The sequence below is a fragment of the Ambystoma mexicanum genome, chromosome 12 (genome assembly GCF_040938575.1).
Source record: "Ambystoma mexicanum isolate Mex_15411 chromosome 12, UKY_AmexF1_1, whole genome shotgun sequence".
NCBI classification, from domain to species: domain Eukaryota; kingdom Metazoa; phylum Chordata; class Amphibia; order Caudata; family Ambystomatidae; genus Ambystoma; species Ambystoma mexicanum.
In genome coordinates this window covers 511841247-511862911 of record NC_090936.1, presented here as the reverse complement: position 1 = coordinate 511862911, position 21665 = coordinate 511841247, and the positions used below count along the sequence as shown (strand labels likewise).

The 21665-nt window shown below is 45.7% G+C and overlaps 1 protein-coding gene across 1 annotated transcript in view; it reads right to left on the bottom strand.

Annotated features, from left to right (window-relative positions):
• Positions 1-9433: 9433 nt before the first annotated feature.
• Positions 9434-21665, bottom strand: part of SYN3 (synapsin III) — a 1663181-nt gene continuing 1650949 nt past the window's right edge. Inside the window, exon 15 of the mRNA XM_069628788.1 lies at positions 9434-9786. Within this exon, the coding sequence (XP_069484889.1) occupies positions 9654-9786 (133 nt within the window). The 3' untranslated portion in view covers positions 9434-9653. The remainder of the gene's footprint in view (positions 9787-21665) is intronic.

The window sequence follows — 21665 nt, the reverse complement described above, 5'->3', positions numbered from 1 at the left end:
GATCAGCAGCCATTACTATGCTTTTACAGCAGGGGTTTCACCTGAGCCTGTCGGTCTCCTCTCTCAGATCTCAGTGGGTGACCATACGCACGTTAAGGCACATTGGGAGAATCAGCAAGTTCATAGCTGATCATAGCCAGAATGTTGTAGCAAGCCCTAGCATGACAACTCTTACTCCTCCCTTGGATCTTTCCTTGGTTCTGAAGGAGGCTCTGCAGGGTCCCCCCTTTGAACCCTTGGGATCACCTGATATCAGGCATTTGACCTTAAATGCAGTGTTTCTGATGGCTATTGTGTTGGTATAGAGGACTGGATAATTGGCATTCCTTTGGCCTCCTCCTTACTTGTCTCTTTCTCCGGAAGTTGTTACAATTTGATGTCAACCAATATTCTGCCTGAAGATGGTGACCACCTTTCATCGTTTTCAGGAAGTGCTGGGCCTTGCTCTGCTGTCACCAGTGGTTAAGTCTCAGCTGGTTGGGTTGGATGCAAGGAAGGTTCACCTTGCCTATCTGAGTAGGACAGCCACATTCAGGTCTTCAAATAGTTTGTTCATCACCTTTGAGGGACACAGGGCTTCTTCTGTGTCCATTAGCAGATGGATCAAGGACACAATTGCTTTGTTAAATTCCCTCTCAGTAGTCCTGCTTCCGGGAAGGTGGTGATATATGGCCATATGGTCTCCTTCCAATTCCAATGTAGGCTGCCTGTACCGGGGTGAGTGGATCAAGGGCTTGATTCTGCTATGTTGCAGGTGGTCATTACTTGAATTTGGGTTGCTTGATTAAATGTACATGGGTTTTTGCAGTATCTCCTGGCTTTGCCTTTATTTCCAATGTTTCAATGGGTGTCTGGTTGGATCTTTGGTAATCTTCAGATTCTAAGGACTTGGATGAGTAGGCTGTGAGAAACCTGAAGGTGTCTTGCTTACTAGTCTCCGGGGATCTGTTATGCAGGTGGCCAGGCCACAGCCATCGCTATTGGATACAGTTCCTGGGGGTGGACCAGTGCGGGAGGATCACCTGGAGGGGGTCCCAGGGGAGTGGAAGTGGGACACCAAAGGATGAGATGCGGTATCCCCTTCCTTGTGACACCTTTTCCCCATCCGGCCTGGTAAAATACGTAGAAACTCTGCCCCCCCCCCTCTTTTCCAACACAAACACTTTCTCACAGCGTGAACGACAACAGACTAATGCCTTAGCCGTTTACCCGACATGTCCCAACACAAGGGTCCGACAGATTCAGGCAACTGCTGACAACTACACACACGTGACTACCCTTTCTCTTCCCAATTGGGATAAAACGCAGAGCACAAGAGCACACTCCGAGCAAGGCCAAACGCATGAGGAAGCCACCATTCCAGGACGGCAGTTCAAATGGAGGAGAAAGGCGGTGAGACCTGAAAGGACGTCAAGGAGGGACTTGCCCAGGCCCCTTTTGACCCAGACCCGCGACACCTCAGATGACAGAAACATAAGACTGGGAATCGCAGCTGGCAAATGGTGTGACGGATGTCAGCGGTACATGGAACCCTTCTGCACTGATAGCCAGGGTGGGGAGACACGGTTGCCATTGTGGTACCGTCCTGGACTCCAGCGGCAAAGGAACCGCCAACGAGTTCAGCACAGCCGGTGAGTCGGAAGAACCCGATAGTCAACCAAACTGTGTTAGGCTCAAGTTTGCAGTGGCAACATTAAGAAGATAATCATACAGAAGGTCTTTTGTGAACAAACTTGGTACCAGAGATAGAGTGGTCCGGCACCATGTGGGTGCTCAGTCGAAGGTCTTTAGCGGGTGCCCGTCTTGTGAACAAAGAGACTTTTGATTGTGTAGAACGCAAATAACAAGTACTAAAAGGCCATAGGGAAGGCCGGTATAAAGTGTTAAGGTGGTCATACAAGGGTCAAGCCAAATCCCTTGTACAATCGAAAGTCATTGACCTATTGCAGAACTTTTGACATTGTGAAACAGGCTTTTGCACCCGGCTGAGGGAAATGCTGTGCGAATGGTGAATGTGTGAAATCCGCACTCGCGGTAGCCAAACAGAATGACCCAGCGAAACAAGATCGCCCTTCGGAAGAGTCTGTTTACAGATTGGCAAGGGCTTGGGAAGGTCTGAGCCTGAATGAGGGTGATCTCACAAAACCGAGGGGGTTGTTTAAAAAGACATTAAGACTTGTGAATATTACAAATAAGGAGAAGGAGACTGAATGGCGATAGTAAACCCAACAGAGGGATGTCAAGAGTAACGTTGTGAAGAAGCTAAGTGAACAACATTGTGATGACAAGTATGAACCCGACTGAGGGATGTCCACAGTGAGTGGGAGGTCTGAGCCCAACTGAGGGGGGCTGATGACAGCGAGACGGATCGGAGACCGGCTGAGGGATATCCAAGGGTGAAAGGTAATCACCCGACGTAAAGGTTACAAGAAGGAACTTTTGTTTTATTGTTTTGAAATATCAGGCCCTCTGAATCGAGAGACTTTGCATGAGAAGAGACTTGGGCACAGAAGGCCCTGATATAGAGAAAAGGAACTGTAAGCTTGTGCCGGAGAAGCCCAGGAGTGTGCTGTTCTTTAGAGTCCAGTCTTGTCCCGTGCTAATAAACGTGGGGAAGGGAGACCCCGATCAGAACATCTTACCCTTGCTCTTCATCATCCCCAGTCAAGGCATCCCTCCTATCTGTCCTCAGGGACTGTCCACTCATCTCCTTGGGTATTGGCAGGAGGTTAGTGGGTTGGGTGCCATATGAGGGAGTGACAAGAAAAACATGCTATGAAGGCACTGGGGTGAAGCTAACTCCTTTAGTTTGTAAGGTCTTTGACGAGGAATAGAAGGAGTAGGCGTAATGAAGATTGACAGTAAGAAACCTTGCATTTCCTAAAAACTACTAGTTGGATTTGAAATACTCTATGCCGCACAGAACACATTTTCTGCACTGTATGCTGTTCATGCTGCATGCACACATATACCATACCTCTCAACTCCCCCCTTTTGGTGGGTGTCACCCGCCCTGTAATCAGTTTATTCACCCGCCAAGCCCCTTACAAGCCCAAACACTTAAATGGGCTCTCACCCGCCAATAATAAAATGGGTGTCAGTTGAGAGCTATGCATATACTCTGCGATTGTCACAAATACCATAAAAAGCACAATCAATACTTCATATAGTGCCAAACGTTCTGACATATGTATAGGGAGCGCGGGGGTGGCGGGAAGTCGGCATAATTTCGACGCGCGTTAAGGCCAGACCTGCATAGTGTCTGGGTTTAGCCCGAAGGCTTTGGGTTTCCAGGCTCTTCTGAGTCTCGTCTCCGGGGAAGAGTGTGGCATCTCCAGGATTTCCAGCAGTGCCATACCTTCATGTGATTGGCTACAAACATACTGCTCATGGCCAATCACATGGAGGTGTGGGCGGATACGCAGCATAAGCAAATCCCGCCCCTTTTTTGGCATCATACCGTGGTGTTTGCCTTTTTTCCCACCATGTCTGTAGGGCAAGTGAGCAGAGCCTTATTTGGATGTGGACGGGTTGTCAGTGATGTGGATCTCCTGGGTTTGCTTTTTTAAATATAGACATGTCTGGGTAAGGTGGGCCCATAGTCAGTGCACGTATGTCTAATTCCTGTGCCTGCTCCACTCACCGCCAGGCAGCCGGGTCCTCTCAGTGCGCATGCGAGGAAATGTATGTGTTCATTTTCATGGTGTGGGCGGAACCCGCTTCCTGATAGAATTCTCAGGCTTAACAGTAGATGTGAGAAGGGTTGTTTCTGGACAATATTGCGCCCAGGGCAAAACACCAGAATACGGCCCTTCACATTTCTCATCTATTGCAACCCTGCCGGGCACTGCCTCTCCAAAATAATTAAATCATTGCAATTTAAATAACGTTTTATTCACTTGTACTTGAATAAGAAGACAGCATATCAAACAATAGTACACACAAGAGTTCATATGCATCACCCCATGTTTATGTTCATTGTCTAATTGAAGGGCACTCTCCTAGATGGGGCTTCTCCAAACGCGTCTATTGCTGCTGTGCACACTTTTCCCCCAACAATTTCGTTCTCAATTGAAAGTGTATGTAGCAAGAGGCAGTAGCGCTCTTCAGTTGGTGAACACAGCGCCAAGAGGCCGTCCCAAGCGCTCTGGCGAAAGAGTAGAAGATGGGAGTGGAATGAAGAGAAAGAGGCGCTGGTGAAAAGGGAGGCAGTTCCCAGCTATATTAAGTAAGGTTAGGTTGCAACGAATACCTTGAAGCTACTTCAAAGCGCTAGAGGAGAAGACCAGAGAAGTAGATGGACAACGCCATGGGACAGGTTTGAAACCCTGGTTGGGCAGACTAGGTTCTTCATCATTGTAAGGACGATGCATCGAGTACCATCAGTGGTTAATGATGACACTCCTTAATTCAGAGCTTAGAAGTGGTCCATCCACATGCAGCGCTAAAGATCAGCAGTTTGTAAGGAAGTAAAGGAAGCACTTAGCAGCATGTTGAAATGCTTTGTAAATTGTGGTAATTGCCTCATGGCAAAAGCTGGCAATGTGTGGGAGTATCTGGCAATGCCGTGAGTACTTTATTGTATAATGACAATACCTGTAATAGGTTGGATGGCAACATATCTTAACAAGACCTTTAAATTGATAGTACCTTGGACATGCAATTGTAACACTGGGCAAATCGTGAAGTTACATGTACATGTGATCTCAATACCTACAGTAGCATCAAAGAAAAAACATTGTCAGTGCGCGCACCTGGACGCATACAACACTAAACACCAAAAAGTAATACCCTCAGTCTTCAAACCTCCCATTTTTCCAATCCCAGGCCGTCTTGCTAAGGCTTAAAGGGCAGCCACAAACATGATGGGTAATAATATTGTTTTGTTTCCCTTGCTTGCGCAAACATTTGTTTTCCTCTCAGTAAACAGTATAGTTTAGGAAAATGACTCCATGTCACCCCTCAACAGGTGTTAACCACTGCTGGGCTTTAACAAATCCATGCATTCTGGGAGATCCTGTCTTTTTTTGCTTCAACTGGGTCAACATACCAACAATGATTTTAAACAAAACAAAAAGGTTGGTTTCAGATGGCTTGCAATGTCTCACGTGATCACCCTACAACATCCCACAAACAAGGAAATACGACAAATGAATGTCAATGCCTCCCTCCCGCATCCATTCAGCCTCTCTTTGGCCATTCACTGCTGCCCCCCAGAACCTCTTACCCCTGCAGGCAGAATCTGGCCCTTTTAAGTCAGCAGAAACACCCCCGTTAGTCCACCATACCATCCTGGCATGCCAGTGGCATGCTGCAATTCTCACACTGGCAAGGTTGTGAGGCAGTTTAAGGATATTTCGTTTCACAAAGAGATGCTAATTTGTGTGTGTGAGGGAGATGGAGGGGGGCTTCTTTAAAACAAATTTGAGCAGAGTGGTAAGCCCTTGGCCAGGCTGGATATGGGCAGGGGAGGTTACTGTTCCCTGCCTCTGCCTGCTTGATGCTGTTGCAAAGCCCAGCTCCTCTCCCAGGCGGGATACTTAACAGGCTGTCCCTGCTAGGACCCTTGTCCCCATCTGTGCCCCGGGTTGGTGCCTGATTTGCCCGCTCCTGGAAAGGGCCCTAGCAGAGAGCATAAGAAGGTAAATAATGGGTTATCGGCAGGTTAACTACGTGGAAACAAATACTTTATATACAGATCTTAAGCGTGCTTCTGGAACACCACAGTGTTATTGTTACATGCGGAAAACCAGGTGGATATATGGAAAATGCTGCCATAAGGTGTAAACTCTACAGGTATTCCTGGGTTGAACCATTCTGCCAAATTCATGGTCATGAAATACAATGTTCCCCTGGGAGGCTTTCTCACGATTGTCGCATCTGGTGCATAGATGTTAAGTTGTCTTATACCACACACCATTACCATTGATATGGTCTCCTGGTTGCGTTGGATTGCCGAATAAGGCTTAACGGCCTTAGGTTGAACAGCTTTATGTGACCAGTGCAGGTTGACAGCAAGGGCCTCCTGTGTGGCTGCCTGCGGTCCCGCCCTCCAAGGGTCCCACTCGCAGCCTCCACTCACCCTCAGAACCCCGATTACGAGGAGGATGGGTTCCAAATGGCTTAAGCAGTCCCCACACCTATGAAAGGGTCAGTTCTGAATGGAAGCAAGTCTTTGAAAATGTGTAACAATGCGTGGGTGATGAGAGCTGTGTGTGGGCTTTTGAATCTCAAAGCCCCCCACCCCCACCTCTGCACAGCTCCAGTTGACTGCTGAAGTCTGTATTTTTTCTGAAGGCGATTAAAGAGTCACACAATAAACTGTTGCCCACTTTTAAACTGTCAAATGTATTCTTTGCATTCTGTTATTTGTATACTTCTTCCATTCAGAATGGGGACTATAAAGTTATGCTTAATGTATTTCTATAAGGATTTAAATATTCATCAGGTTGGTTTATATTTCAACTAAGATGAGCTGACAAGATGTCTGGTCAGTTAAGGGCCTAAGTTGTAGACTGGATTCAAATCTCAGCTGCACCACTTTTAATATGGGTCGCATTGTGCAAATCATGTATCCGGCTGTGCCTTAGCTGCAAAAATGTCTGTAAAAGGGATCCAGCTTATAGTGTAAACTTTTCAAAAAAGCCAAAGTCATAATTATAACAGACAATGTCGATGCTCCATGTGTTATAATAATAGTGATCATCGACAAGCACATCAACAAGCTAAATGTGCCTTGGTGTTACATTCTTATAATGCAACTATCGTGACTCACCAAACTTTCAAAAATTAATTTAGTTCACAGTGGGATGTAAATAAAAATGCAAATTAGAGGATCTACGCATCTATTGCTACATGGGGCCTTCCAGATCCTAGGTCCTGCCCTGTCAGTGGTGGCTGATATGATAGATTACTTACAACACGCTTAATACCCAGAGGTTTCGAAGCGCGGCCCCGGGGATCGAACCTGTGTTGATCCGTGTGGTCTTGCTTCCAAGGAGAGCACGTTGCCGCTGAGGATGCTGCAAAGCCTCGAGAGGTTCTTGTGGGTGATTCGTGCTCTGTTTCGGTTAATCTTGATCAAAAGAGGTGCCACGAGTCATGGGTCTGGGAGGTCTTTGCTGAACACCTATTAAAACAGTTGAGAAAACCGACCTCCAGTTAAGGAGAGGAGGGTATGATCTGTCAGTGCGTGAGCATTGAGCATGTACAGTTGGGCATGGCCCGTCTTTGGAGCCTTTTGTTTCAGCGATCGGTAGCAGATGGAAAGCAGGGCTGGAGTCTGTCACTGGTATTTTCCTATACAGTGGTTGTTGCATTGTGTGTGGTTAATTCCCTGTGGCCCAAGTGGGGATTAAACATTCAAGAGCATCATTGTACCCTTTTGGTCTTTGACTCTCCGTCAGAATATGGGCATGGTCTTCCTTTCGTAACTTGGATGCTTTCTATCTGCCTCGGTTAGGAGCGATGGTCTCGTGACTCGGCTAGATGCATCTTCTTGTAGAAGCTATCGGGATGGAAGGGGGTAGTGTCTGCTCCAGATTCCGTGCATGTGCATACAATACTTACTCAATTCCCTCAGGCCACCGACCACTGTGGGACCTTGCCTGTGGAAGTCGAGCAACATCCACGGACAGGCCAGGTTGGACCTTCGCTTCCTGGTGCGCAGTCATGGATCACCAATGTAAGAGACTGTCATGGTTCATCTCCCTTGAACTACCCAGAGGAACCGGCAGCCACAGGGATGCAACCAGATCGTATAGACCGTGTTGGGCAAGCAGGGACATGGGGCTTCAGATCGCGCACAGTCTGGCTGCTAACTCTTACTGATCATTAGAGCCAGTTGATCTCCAATGCCTTGGTTTGCGATTTTGATGTGCTTTCTGTAGCCCAGAAATTTGATATTCTGAACTGATAATTGTTCCAGTTTGGTGGTGTGAGTGAGACTCAGGCTGCAGCCAATTGGAATAAAATTTGTAAACACCGGATAATGAGTTGCAGCTAATGATCCTCCAGGGGTCGGAATTTATGGTCGGTCAAAGAGAGACGATTTAGCAATAAACCAGCAGGAATCATCATCTAAAGTAGCTCCTGCTTCCAAGATATCTCAGAATATTGCTGCTCCCTCCCACTTGCATCAGACGGCACTCAAATTACTAGAAGTGATTTCAATGATTTTGCTTTTGCAGTCAATAGATTGATGGATCTTTAAGAAGAGCCCCTGTTTGTTAGTCACAGAAAATTGAGATCACATTTGCTCTATGCTAGACCTAAGCCACCTGTGTATTTTATTTTAGTGACAATGGAGGGTACTTAGCTGCGTAAAACCGCACGGAGAACTATATGGTCGCTGCTCAGGTGCACAGTTTCAGGTTCTGACTATGGCTAAAAAAAAGCTGCAGGCCCTCTGCGCTCTCAAGACCTAGTCTATTCCCCAATAGAGATGCGTGTTGCAGGCTCCAGCTTGAGCAGTCGTGGATGCTGTTATCCACACTCTGCATCTCATGAAAGAAGCAGTAGCGTCTGCAATGGTTTGCAGATTCTTAGCAGTCCCTGGAAGATGCTGGTTTTCCCCACTGTTCTATGTGCACATTGGATCTTTCTGATCTTGCGAGGATTTCGGGTACCAAAAATGTCACTTGAATTCTCCAAAATCTCCACCCGGATAAATGCCTTGGGGGTCACAAAGACAATCTCACTCAACTGCAAGGCTGGTACTTCGGCTACAAAACAGATTTGTGTGCGGGTTATTTGAGATGTGCCTAGAACTGTGGGTTTTAAACAATTATGTCTTGTATTCCAGCGTAAATGCCTTTAAGAAGAGGACCACTCCTTTAGCAGATACAATGGAAGAAGCATATTGCTCATCAAAATGAAATCATTGATTATAAACCTTTGCACATTAGCACAAAATATCAAAACTCCATGGTGATCGCTGTGACCCCACCACCTCTTCCCTCGCCCCGTCATCAATAGTTCCTACACGTTCTTGTTTATCACCACAATTCGTGTCTACAATGTGGGACATGAGGCGTGTTTCCCACAATGATGATGTTGACAATGATGTGATGTGATCGCGGACATTTTATGATGCTTTGCACTTTCTGATAATGAATACAAGTCTTTGAACTTAACTTTAAAGTAAATGATCGCGTTATTAAAGACCCTTTGTCGGAATGGAGGGCCAGTAGCATTGACGCCTATGCTCAACAGCATTGAAATATACCACACATTCTGTGGGGGAGGAACTTTTACACTGAAGGGGAACATGTATCAGAATAGTTAACTGCGCAGGTCTGACCAGGTGTCAATTTTCTCAGATCAGACGAGGCTTAAAATCTTCCCTTGGCGGCCTATGATGCAATTTACGGGGTCTGACAAGGGACTAGAATAGATGCACCCAAAGCGTGCATGTGATCACACTGAGCCAATCACATTTCCCAAGTTCTTTATTTCCCAGCATTCTGCTCCATCTTGAAATAGTCACAATGACCAATTGGCTGCATCTTATTGCCTTTGTGACATGTCCAGGTGCTCCTTTCTTTTCTCACACGAGTGGAGGGGGCAAAGGGAGGAGACGGGAGAAGGGACAGGTTGGGGAAGGGAGGGTGGGAGGGGTCTTCACCCAAAGCACTGATCGAACGCGGTCATGCTCAGTCAGAGAAGAGGCTTGCGAAGGACTTCCTCAGGTTGCGGATCGTCTCTGCCTTGGCCTCGTCTTCATGGCCACTGCCCCGCTGAGAAGGTTCAGATATGTTGAAGTTGTTAGTGAGCGACTGAGATTTGCTGAAAATAAATGAGAACGAGAAAGTTTCGGGTTAGATGGCAACTGCCATAGTGGCAATATTCCTCAATAATTTGACATGACTGGCAAGCAGATCTTATTTGGTTAATCCCTGAAATGCCAACCTTTCCAACCACCTTTATTTTCCTGGGCAAATAATGTTTCTGTATTGTGTTTATTTTCTCATAGATCACCCTAAAGCACATTTTGTTGTTCTAGGACAGATAAGGCAGATGAGTTTAGAAGGTAAAGTGCCAGGCCTTATTGGCCCTGCGGCAGGCCAACCAGTTGCCAAGGTATGCTGCTGATGGCTTTAGGGAAGGGCTTACAGAGGTGAAAGGTCATGCTAGAAACGGTCCGACCAAGGACTCTTGACCGATTGCACTGTGAGCTATGAAGAGGAAAGGAAGTGGAGACTGTCTAGATTTCTCAGCAGTGGGTGCGTGAACTCCCCTCCATCCTCTGATGGCCGCGCAACCTTTTGCAACGCCTGCAGATTGCTTTCAGCGTTGTTGGGTTAGAGGGGCTTACAGAATCTCCCCTAGTCCTGCAGGCCTCCAGTGAGAAAGGGGGGTGCAGGGAGTTTACCTTTCACATTCATTGATTAGCTCTTGATAAAACCTTTAACAACGTGATCCTCCCCTCCCCCAGCCCTCCCCCAAACCCCTGAACATGTTGTGATATATGCAGAGGGATCTACGTTGTTCCATCAAAGTGAATGACTTCTTTGTAATTCACATCGATGAAGTTACTTGTTTTTTCGTTCTTTTTTTATTTATATTGGGTGTTCCCCCCACCCTGCCACCCAACCCCTACCCTTCCTATCCCACTTGTAAGTTAGCCCCAACTATAAATATATTACAAACAAAGTAATTGCACCGAAGTGAATTACAACAAATTAATTCACTTCGATGAAACAACTAATCGCCCACTCCGCCCCTGCTGAGATAGTTCACCACTTTTCCTTTTCTCAAGGGCTTGATCTTCCAAGAAAGGGATTTTCTTTTTCCGGGTTTTTTTTTAAATAGAAGTTCTGCATTTATTCTCTTCGTACCCAAAATCTATTTGAGAATGTTCTAATTTAACTTGTGACTTTCCCTGCGCATTTTGTTAAACCTTCTCCAATTCTTTCTGGATCCCAGAAGAAGATCTTTGTGTGAATTAAGGGACAGTGTCTTCTGTATTACACTGAAACAACCACCGATTTATTCTTCTGCTATCCTGCACTGGTTTCAGCAAGAACACTGCCCTCCGAAAGAGTGGAGGATTTGAAAATTATCAGTAGATTTTCTCTGTGTCTATGGAATGTATCTTGGTGTACACCTCCTGCTGGGAGAGTGTTGAGAAGAAGGAAATACTGGAGAAAAGGGCAGCAAAGCAAAAGCAGCATTCACCACAGGATAGCAACTGCACAGCAGTGATCACCACAGGATAGCAACTGCACAGCAGTGATCACCACAGGATAGCAACTGCACAGCAGTGATCACCACAGGATAGCAACTACACAGCAGTGATCACCACAGGATAGCAACTGCACAGCAGCGATACCTAGAGGATAGCAACTACACAGCAGTGATCACCACAGGATGGCAACTACACAGCAGCGATCTCCACAGGATAGCAACTGCACAGCAGCGATCACTAGAGGATAGCAGCTACACAGCAGTGATCACCACAGGATGGCAACTACACAGCAGCGATCACCACAGGATAGTAACTACACAGCAGTGATCACCACAGGATAGCAACTACACAGCAGCAATCCACATAGGATAGCAACTACACAGCAACAATCACCACAGGATAGCAACTGCACAGCAGTGATCACCACAGGATAGCAACTACACAGCAGTGATCACCACAGGATAGCAACTACACATCAGCGATCCACATAGGATAGCAGCTACACAGCAACAATCACTACAGGATAGCAACTACACAGCAGCGATCAACACAGGATAGCACCTACACAGCAGTGATCACCACATATCAACTACACAGCAGTGATCACCACGGGATACCAACTACATAGCAGCGATCACCACAGGATAGCACCTACATAGCAACAATCACCACAGGATAGCAACTGCACAGCAGCGATCACCACAAGATAGCAACTACACAGCAGTGATCACCACAGGATAGCAACTACACAGCAGCGATCCACATAGGATAGCAACTACACAGCAACAATCACTACAGGATAGCAACTACACAGCAGCGATCAACACAGGATATCAACTACACAGCAGTGATCCACACCCGACACACGACAGCAACTACACAGCAACAATCACCACAGGATAGCAACTACACAGCAGAGATCACCACAGGATTGCACATGCACAGCAGCGATCACCACAGGTTAGCAACTACATAGCAGTGATCAATACAGGATAGCAACTATATAGCAGCGATCAACACAGGATAGCAACTACACAGCAACAATCACTACAGGATAGCAACTACACAGCAGAGGTCACCACAGGATAGCAACTACACAGCATTGATCACTACAGGATAGCAACTACGCAGCAGAGATCACCACAGGATTGCACCTGCACAGCAGCAATCACCACAGGATAGCAACTATACAGCAGACCACAGGATAGCCCCTACATAGCAGCGATCACCACAGGATAGTAACTGTACAGCAACAATCACCACAGGAAAGCAACTACACAGCAGAGATCACCACAGGATAGCAACTACACAGCAGCAATCATCACAGGATAGCAACTACACAGCAGAGAGCACCACAGCATAGCAACTAGATGGGCAGTAAAGACAAACGGATCTATTGCAAGGGTAACTCCGTTGAGAATTCCAGTGACAGATTGCCATGTGATGGGGGGATTTCCCAGATATTTAGACATTTTAGAAGCTCCAGGAAATGGATACTGCCATGAAAGTCAGAAATTGCTAAAGAGTCTCCCTTTAAGGGCTGCGTGGTTTAAAAACTGGTGTTGGTGGGCTTGTACCATACCAACATCCGTATTTGAGAGATCACATGTATACTTTCTGCCGGGCATCGGTAATTAGCATGCCAGGAGTGGTTGGGCCACACAGTATCCAATATAACAGTATGTGCAACAGGGAATGGGCACTTTCAGAAACGGAATAACAGTTTCTGGAGTAGGTTTCCAAATATAATCGGTGGCAATTCAACCCTTTCATATCACACAGCTGTCTATTGACACATCTCACCGTACACATCCAGCATGTAAGGGAGAGGGAAGGTATGATGTGAAATGACAGTCTGCTTAAGTTAAATGCATCTTTAGTAGCGCTGCAGTAACACTTTCTAAAGTGCCCCAGACGGTTTGTGCACTTACAAAGTTTAACCACATATTTGGTTGCCAAATCTGCTACACAGTTTTCTAACTTTCACATTAGCCTTTTTTGGCATTGAAGGAATCCCTTTAAAATAGACAAGCAGGTTTCAGTTGTTAACTGAGTATCCCAAAGGCCTGGTGGCAATTTGGTTCAATGTAAAGCTACATCTGGTTTGATACAGTGGCCAGTGAGGAGATGGTGACAATTGCCAAAAACCCACCTGATATCATTTTATTGTCAACCTGGTTTCTAGTGGCTCATACAACTGTCAAGAACTTTGTGTATCACTGTCTGGGACTGAGTTTCACCCCAAACAAACTGTCGGGTCCAGCATTAGAAGTTCATTTTGTTTTCTTCTGGCAAAGCATGGCACCATCACAGGAGAAAAGGATATACCCCCGCTCCTCGCCTATGAAACCCTGCCAGTACAATGGGAAAATCACGCCAGAGAGGTAATTACTGATATCTGTTTGTTGTAGGGAAGGGGGAAGTTTAGGGTAGCCAAGCAGAGAGGTTGTAACCAATAGAAGAGTTCCACCATTTGGGATTTTCCTAGGTAACTTCCTGTGCCCCTTCAACACTTCCTGCAGACAAGGAACTGACATCAGAAGGCACATCTCTTGTTAAAACAGCTGAATGTCACCCCTCATAGAAGGTTTGAATCAAACAATCTGCTGTGGCAAAGGTATATAAAGGGGCGAGTCCCCCCTTCCTTAACTGAATCATCTATGGACTTCAGAAGAAGGATTTCTCAGCAAATATATTGGGGTGCAGTCTGCCATTGGTCCTCAGCCTTTAAGGTGAAGAAAACGCTTTCCAAGGGAGGAACACAACATTTTGCTCCACCATTTCAGAGCCAAATTTGGGTTGACCTGCTTTTTGGATGAGACCTGTCTGCTGCCTGGGTACTGGTACCAAGGACTCTGAATGTTGGAAGTGGCAGACCCTGCAAATACTCTGACAACCTTCTTGGCTTGGAAGGGCAGAAGGAGGACTCCCCTTTCCTCATGAACCTTGGACAGGGCCTAACAGCACACCAAGAATCTGCTACTGGAACAGGCGTGTCAGCTGCTTGGACACTGGTACCCAGGTCGCTGCCTTCTGAAGTGGCAACCTTGCAAGTGTACCTGGCATACTTCCTGGCTGGGAAGGGCAGAACACAGACTCTTCTTTCCTAAAATGATCCAGGGAAAGGTCTCACAGCACTCCAAGGAAGACATTAAGTTAATGTATCAAACAACGGTACTGTCCCCCCTGGCCTTGTTGTATGGGCATGTGACAAATCTGTGAAATGCTTCCCTTCTCCCCAGGGGGACCCACTGCCATTGAGCCTAGGGAGGTGAGCCCCCTACTGTGAGACCCTCCCTAGGGGGTTGGGAAAGTGGAATACCACTGGGAGGGACTGCCCCTTTGGGGATGAGGACTCCTGGGGTAGACTAAGAAACTCTATGACATCCGTGTACGCGGCCTATATGGGGACTGTAGAACTTGTGAAGGTGATAAAGCCTAGCCTTTTCATTTGTCGAACACCCATGCTGAACCCTCCTCAAGCTTCTTACAAAATAATCAGATGCATGTTGCCTATAGGGACCAAGACTCCTATAATAACACAGAAGTCCTTAGTTTGAGAAGGAGGCCGAACTGCAGGGGAGAAGCCGCGCAGAGTGGTCGCTGCCGCCGGAGTGAGGAACGCAGAGAGACTGAAGGCGAGACCAAGCAGAGGACGTAGTGGGGCCATAGCCTGCAGAACTTTGCCGAGTCCAGGGAGGCCTGGGGCGAAAGCTCCTCAATCCTGGTGTCGAGAATCCTAGATAGACAGCCATGATCACTGGCAGAGACCCGAGAAGGCCACCACAACGAGAGACAACTGAATGACCCTGCCCGGCAGAAGCTCTGCAAAGAACTAGGTATGTGAGCTGTGCAGGAAGAAGGGAAACGGGTGGTGGATTGCCACGTGGGTGGAATAAAAACACCAAATCCTTTACAGGTTAAGGAGCCCAGCAACAAACTAAAACCGGGTTGAGGAGTCCTGAATGATAGCGAGCAAACCAAGAGTAGAGAAAGTCAAGAGAATCATATTGCCAAGTCCGGAGAGGAAAAAGGGACACAAACCCTGGATGAATGCTACAAGGGGAACCCAGGGGCTAGAGAGCCCACACCTAGCCTACATCAGACCAGAGGGATCCTGAGAGGCATACAAATTGATAATAATGCTAGTCAAGAGACCAGCGAGTTGAAAAGTGTCTCGTGCACTCTACCCAGAAGTGGGAAGGCTTGAGCGAGTTGGGCCACAGAACTCGACAGTCTTGGAGAGAGATAGGTCGGATAAGCCACTGGAGGCAAGTAATGAAAGTTTTGATTAATCAAATGAACAAGTATTGAGTGACTTTGTGCCCTCTTCAAATGAACAAGGATTGAGTGACTTTGTACTTTCTTTTCTTGAGAGGAACATTTAATTCAAGATTTTCCTTGTGTAAACTGTTGTGAAAATCTCAACCAGGAACCTTGTCCCGGAAGAACATTTATATTGAAGAGGGTCTGAAGCAAGGGGGTCAGCTAGGCGGTGTTGAAAAACCCCAGGGTGAAAATCTGCTTCTTTGTTTTGTTGGACAGGTTAGGACGGAGGACTGATTTTGGTTATTCTGACATTCTGATGAGCACCTTAGTTTTAGTTTAGTAGGAATTTTGGTACCATAGTACTGTTGTTGTTTTGGAAGCTTTCTTCTTGGCTCACAGCCCTTTTGAAGCCTGCCTACTGCCCATGCTACTTTAAAGTGGCAACAGAGGTGTACCTTTCATGGTCTGCCTTTTCACCTTCATGATTGAGATCACTGCTGTTCTAGTAGTAGTGTGATAGAGTAGGAGTTTCGAAACCTCCACTCATCCATTTACTCCGGCAGAGCATTAGTCATTTCGTAACAATCTGGGCACCTAGAGCAGAGGTATCTGCATGGAGGTGTGCCATGCCTGAGCCGCTCGCTCTCACGGTGAAAGCAGCTGGCTATCCCCAAGAGCAACCGAATGATGATGCTGCCTGGCAGCAATGTGACTAAATTTGCTAGCCGCGTGTGCTCTAAGCATGACACCATGCAAAGGCGGGCTGAGGGACAAGGCCTGAGGGGGGAGACACCCAGGGATCAGAAAGCAGGACAGCTCGCCAGTGGTAAGGGAACATAGACCTTTAGAACATGAGGCTGAATGTGGGACTGGAGGGATCTATGTGACTATTGCGGCCCAGTTTACTGCGCGGTCCAAAAATGCTGACCTTTTTTCTTTTTTTTTGACCCCCTTTTCACAGACTATATATGCGGGGGGATACCCCCCGCAACTCCCCATACTCCCCCCAACATTAATTATTTACTTTACCCCATCCCCCACATATATATTCTGAGAAATGGGGTTAAAGAAAAAAATAATAAAGTCGGCATTTTCGGACGGCGCAGTAAACCCGGCCTAGTAATTGTATGATTCCGGACTGGAGCGATGTGGGTGTGAGCGGAACAGCAGCCATCACATTGAGGGCAGCGGAGGGATAGATGAGTGGGGAGATTCTGCTGTAAACATTTCAGATAGCTTGCTTCCTAAATGATCAGAGATACTGAAAATAAAAACACAGCCTTTCATTATTTCACCATTACATTTATAAACCTTGATGCACATATACAGAATAATTTCCATGGACTTTCAGGTTGTGCCATAGATTTGTCCTTTTTAACTCCACAGCAATTTCAAGAACTTTCTGCAGTATTATCACAGATTTTAACTGCCTCTAGTGATGGAAAGACACCTTCTTTTCCCACAGGATTCAGCTTATTATGTTTCCCCTCTATGCCAAAGTTCTGCCCATCAATCCTGGGAGCTTGTCTTCCATTGTTTTGAAGGCAACATTGAAATAGCTGCACTGTGTGTGATGGTTTGGCATCTGGAGAAGGTGTGGAACACATTGTCATTTTTTGATTTTCATTAAATAATGAAATGATGCAGGTTATTCTATTCCTGAAAGGGGATTCTACTAATCGGAGCTCACATTCATGAAGCTGGATGCCTATCTCCTGTGATCCCCGGGAGGAAGGCAAACACCTCACCTTAGGCCACAGGATCTCCCACCAGAAGATCTTCTGGGAACTACGCTTCAAATGGGCTCTCACATAACAAAGGCAGCCTCACAGCAGGGTGCTTAACATCAAAGGGCCTTTTCAGCTTTGGCCGGGGTGAGAGTAGATGGAGAGGGCAAACTGGTCCTGAGAAAGGGGTCCACCATTGTGCTTTTATGTGGGGCTCTTTCCTTTGTGCCCCGCCAACTCCTGTAGTGCAGTGCACTTGGGATATGTTTCAAGAGCGCAAGGGTAGTTTTTCCCAAATTTGTGAAACAGCCAGGTTAAAACAACTTCTTGTTTATACTGACACAAACAGATTTTTATTTTGAACACAGGACTCTGTTACCCGAGGTCTAGAAGACCTAAATAATTGCAAACATTAGTATTGATTATATGTCAAATACCTCAGAATTGTGATTGTTTATTGCTTGACATTAAGAAAGTAGACTAATTCATGTGATGCTTTTACATGTGTAAAGATTTACCACAATTGGTTGAGTACATCTGATTATTTCTATCCCCCACACAGACTCTGCTACATAATCTCAGACTATCTGCATGCCTAATAGATCATTCTTAAAATAAACTCCTATACTTCAACAACAAATTAAGCTGCAATACTACATATACACTGGTGACACATACAACATATAGATCGAATCATCAACCACTCAACATATGATACAGCCGGCATCTTTAGATACTTCAACATAATTTTGTAGTGACCATAAATTAAAATGCAAGTTTTTACTCTATAATTGCTATGGTTTCGATTCCCAAAGTGTTCATGAAACACAATTGTTTTTGGCTCTACTGTATATGCAGCAGACTGAATTCCCCACATGTTATGTTATTTTGCATTTATATAGTGCCTTATGTACCATTGGTATGGTCTGGTACGTGTTTCAGTCTTCCATGCTACTCCGTGCTGGACCTTCTTCAGGGGAAATTTTCTTTTGTCAGTCCTCTTCATATTTTCTTTTCAGTAATTGTTTTGATCTTTTCTTAACCGTGGGTCTTAATTTCAACACTCCCAGGACACGATAGTCCTATCCTTTCCCCATTTCATGAATGTTCTCCACGTTATTACTTCACATTGGAATGTCTGCTTTTTTTGGGAAGTCGTTATGATTAGATTGTGGATCTTTTTCGTAAACGCAGCTACGATGAGCTGCAATAGTGCTTGCGACAATCATTTGAGCTGATATTTCACTGTTGAATACTACCCTGGTCAGATCATCTGCAATGCATGTGTGGAAATCAATAGAATGGTGACCGGGATTGGACCCCTTACAGAAGGCTTGCTTCTATCCAATTCCCTGCAACCTTTTACCATTATACATAGGGGGTCCCACACGCCTTTTTTTTAGGTTAATCTTTGTCCCATCAAGGGAAGAAGAAGGATACACTTTCGGACCCCTGTTGGGAGTTCAGTCTATTCCATTACAAAGTCCTGTGCCGTACAGGTGAAGATAGAAGGCATGCAAGGCAGGGGAGACCTTTGTCCACAAACCATCTCCAGGGAATATTGGGGTGACTGCTGTTGGACCAAGGCCTCAGTGCTGGCTACACTGGAACCATGAGCCTGTTCACTGGAGGTGAAGGATCCCCTGTAGGTGCCAGCCAGACTCCATGGAGTGTGGGCGAAACTAGAGGACTTACCGTGTACAGTATACAATATTTGGGAGGAGATGGCTATGGAAATCTGCTTCCCACATACAACCCTGATGGCAAGCACTACAAATGGCCACAATATGTTGGATACACGGGAGCTATGCCATGCAACGAGTCAGGGAGGTCCTCTTTATTCTATCCTGAGCAGTGTAGTGCAGGATGCATCCCTGGTCTCCCAAATTGTGTGGCTACGCCCAGCTACGCCACCCACCATCACACATGCCAACCCTCCTGATTCCGCCGGGAGGCTCCTTATTTTTCACGTTCTCCCGCCCAAAATAATTATTTCCCCAATGCATTCCTATAGGAAAAACTTTTGTCTCCCAATTTCTCTGACGAAATCTCAACCCACGTTGTGTCGGCATGTATGCGCCATGGTGAATGAGGAGAAGGCAGCTGCGAGCTGCGACATATATCCAATTGGTATCTTTCATAAAGACAATTCTCATGGCAGGCGGGGGGGGGGGAAGACTTGGTAAACTGATGCCTCATGGAAAGTGCCCTTCGGAAAGGTGGAAAAGGGTGATTAAGGCCCAAGTAGAAGTGAAACAAATAAGGTAGTGGATCTCTGACCCGGCAAGGATGTCGTAGCATGCAGAAACACGTGTGAAGCGGTTGGAGGGTGGGGCAGTGGCCGGCCAATGGGTGGGACCAGCAGAAGAAGAGTGGTCAGTGGCTTGCTTTTCAATTTGGGCTTCCACCTTCAATTTCTATTGAGCATGCAGGGGGTGGCAATTTAGACTTCTTTAGTTCTCAACCCTAAAATGGCATTGCACAGTTTTGCATAACAGTATCCCCACCCTTTTAAAATATCATCGAATATCATAGTTTAAAAGAAAAAAAAAAACTAGTGGAGCTAAGACATAGATACCTAAAGCCTATGCAGGCCTAACAAATACATTATCTTGGTCATGTTCCAGGCCCCGAAGCTGTAAACCAAGGCATGAAGTTTACGCCTGGTCTTACCAGGCAGGTAGATGGTCTTTCCATTTGAAGGTAGACTAGGGCCATGAAGTGGAGATGTTTTCGCCATTTAGAGAAGTCATTTCACAAAAACGCTAGGGGTAGCGGAAGTGACATCACATGACCCTTGACCTCTGATGACATCATAGGAACTGATGCAATTTGACCGCACTCGAAGTGACATCACAGGAAGCGATGTAACACAACCTTTTAACCCTTGACAAAATAGGAAGTGCATCAGATAGCATTGTTCCCTATGAAAAATATGGTTACAATATCACTATAACGTGATATACATTTCAGATAAGAATGGATCACCATATGTATTGTTAATATCAGTGTGTATAGGCCCATATTGCCACATTACTGTGAATGCAAGCAGACGTCCAAGGCCAAACGATACTTCTGCTTAAGCGCTTTATATAGAACAAATATACACCAAACCTGTGTTGGTACTCATTTACCGACCTCAGAAGGATGAGCTGAATGGAGGGGTTTAAGAACAGCATAAATCAGCGACTTACGCCCTGAAGTGTGGCTGAAATAAGCCTTTAATGAGTCTAGCAATTATTGTATAGAATTCCAGAAAGACACATTATTTGTCATTCCTATTCTTTATTATTTAGGGTCACTGCTCAAAGTGTTACACTTGTGTAACCCTCATTTTCTTGTTCAGAGGTCTGAACAATTAAGCCAAACCTTTTTCTTTAGGGGTAGCAAGGGCGACCTGAAATGACGTCCCTGCCACCATTCATTCCTCCTTCCCCATCAAATGCCACATGCATTTTCATGCTGCCATTAAACCAATGGATTCCTGCGGAATCCACCTGCATGTAGCAACTGCTAAAAGTAGGTGCATTCAACATGAATCATTTGTAAATGCCGCCTGTCAAGCGTGATTTGCAGTATGCATGCACATTTTTTTGCAAAATGGAGTGTAAAAGCAAGGAGTAAAGGCGATTTTGCTTGTTTCTACGCTTTACTTTTGCACACGTTTTTTTCAAAAATTTAAATTGCATGCAGGACCCCAACAGCATCCAAGTAATAATTCCCTGCATGTAATTTCCACTTAATATAAAATGATCCTGTATATTTTTTGCCCATCAATGTTCTGTCAGGGTTTTTAAGAGGAACAAAACTGATGCATAATGTGACCAATATGTGATTCTCAGCTTCTACGTCATAGTTCTGGATATGCGCCTGTGTGAAGCTCTGCCTGCAGTGCCCCCGACACTGTCACTAGAAAACAGCACTTGCCAAGGTCTGACAATGTATTTACTACTTACCCGCTCACTTTGAGCTCAAGTGAAATTGTTATCTTTTAAAGAGCCTATCAGGTAAAATGAAGAGGTATGCTTTCCCTTAAAAAAGAAGAGTTCATGGCACTGTGAACATGCTTGTAGAAAGTAGTGGAACGTTAAGATTTAAAAAAATAAAAGTAGTGGCACTCAGTTCCCTTTAGTTCCCGCTCACTTCAACTATTTTGGTAGTAGTTGAAGTAACTGAGATGAACACGCTCTACGTTGCCAGGACAACATGTGGCTATTTGTTTTAAGGACTAGCTACTATAACCGGAATGCTGTTCTGATATTTTGGCTTCGGACAGCCTGGCCTCATTAGATGGATAACCATTTTTTTCATTTAAGCTGGGAGTGGTTTTGGGAAACATGATAGAAATATGACTTGGTCAAGAAGACGTGTTGGTTCTAAAAAGAGAACTGGTTGCAATTAGCCCAGCCTGCAGACCAGTATCACAAACACTGAACATAAATCCCATTCAAAGCATCCTTTTTCTTAACACCTCATCACCT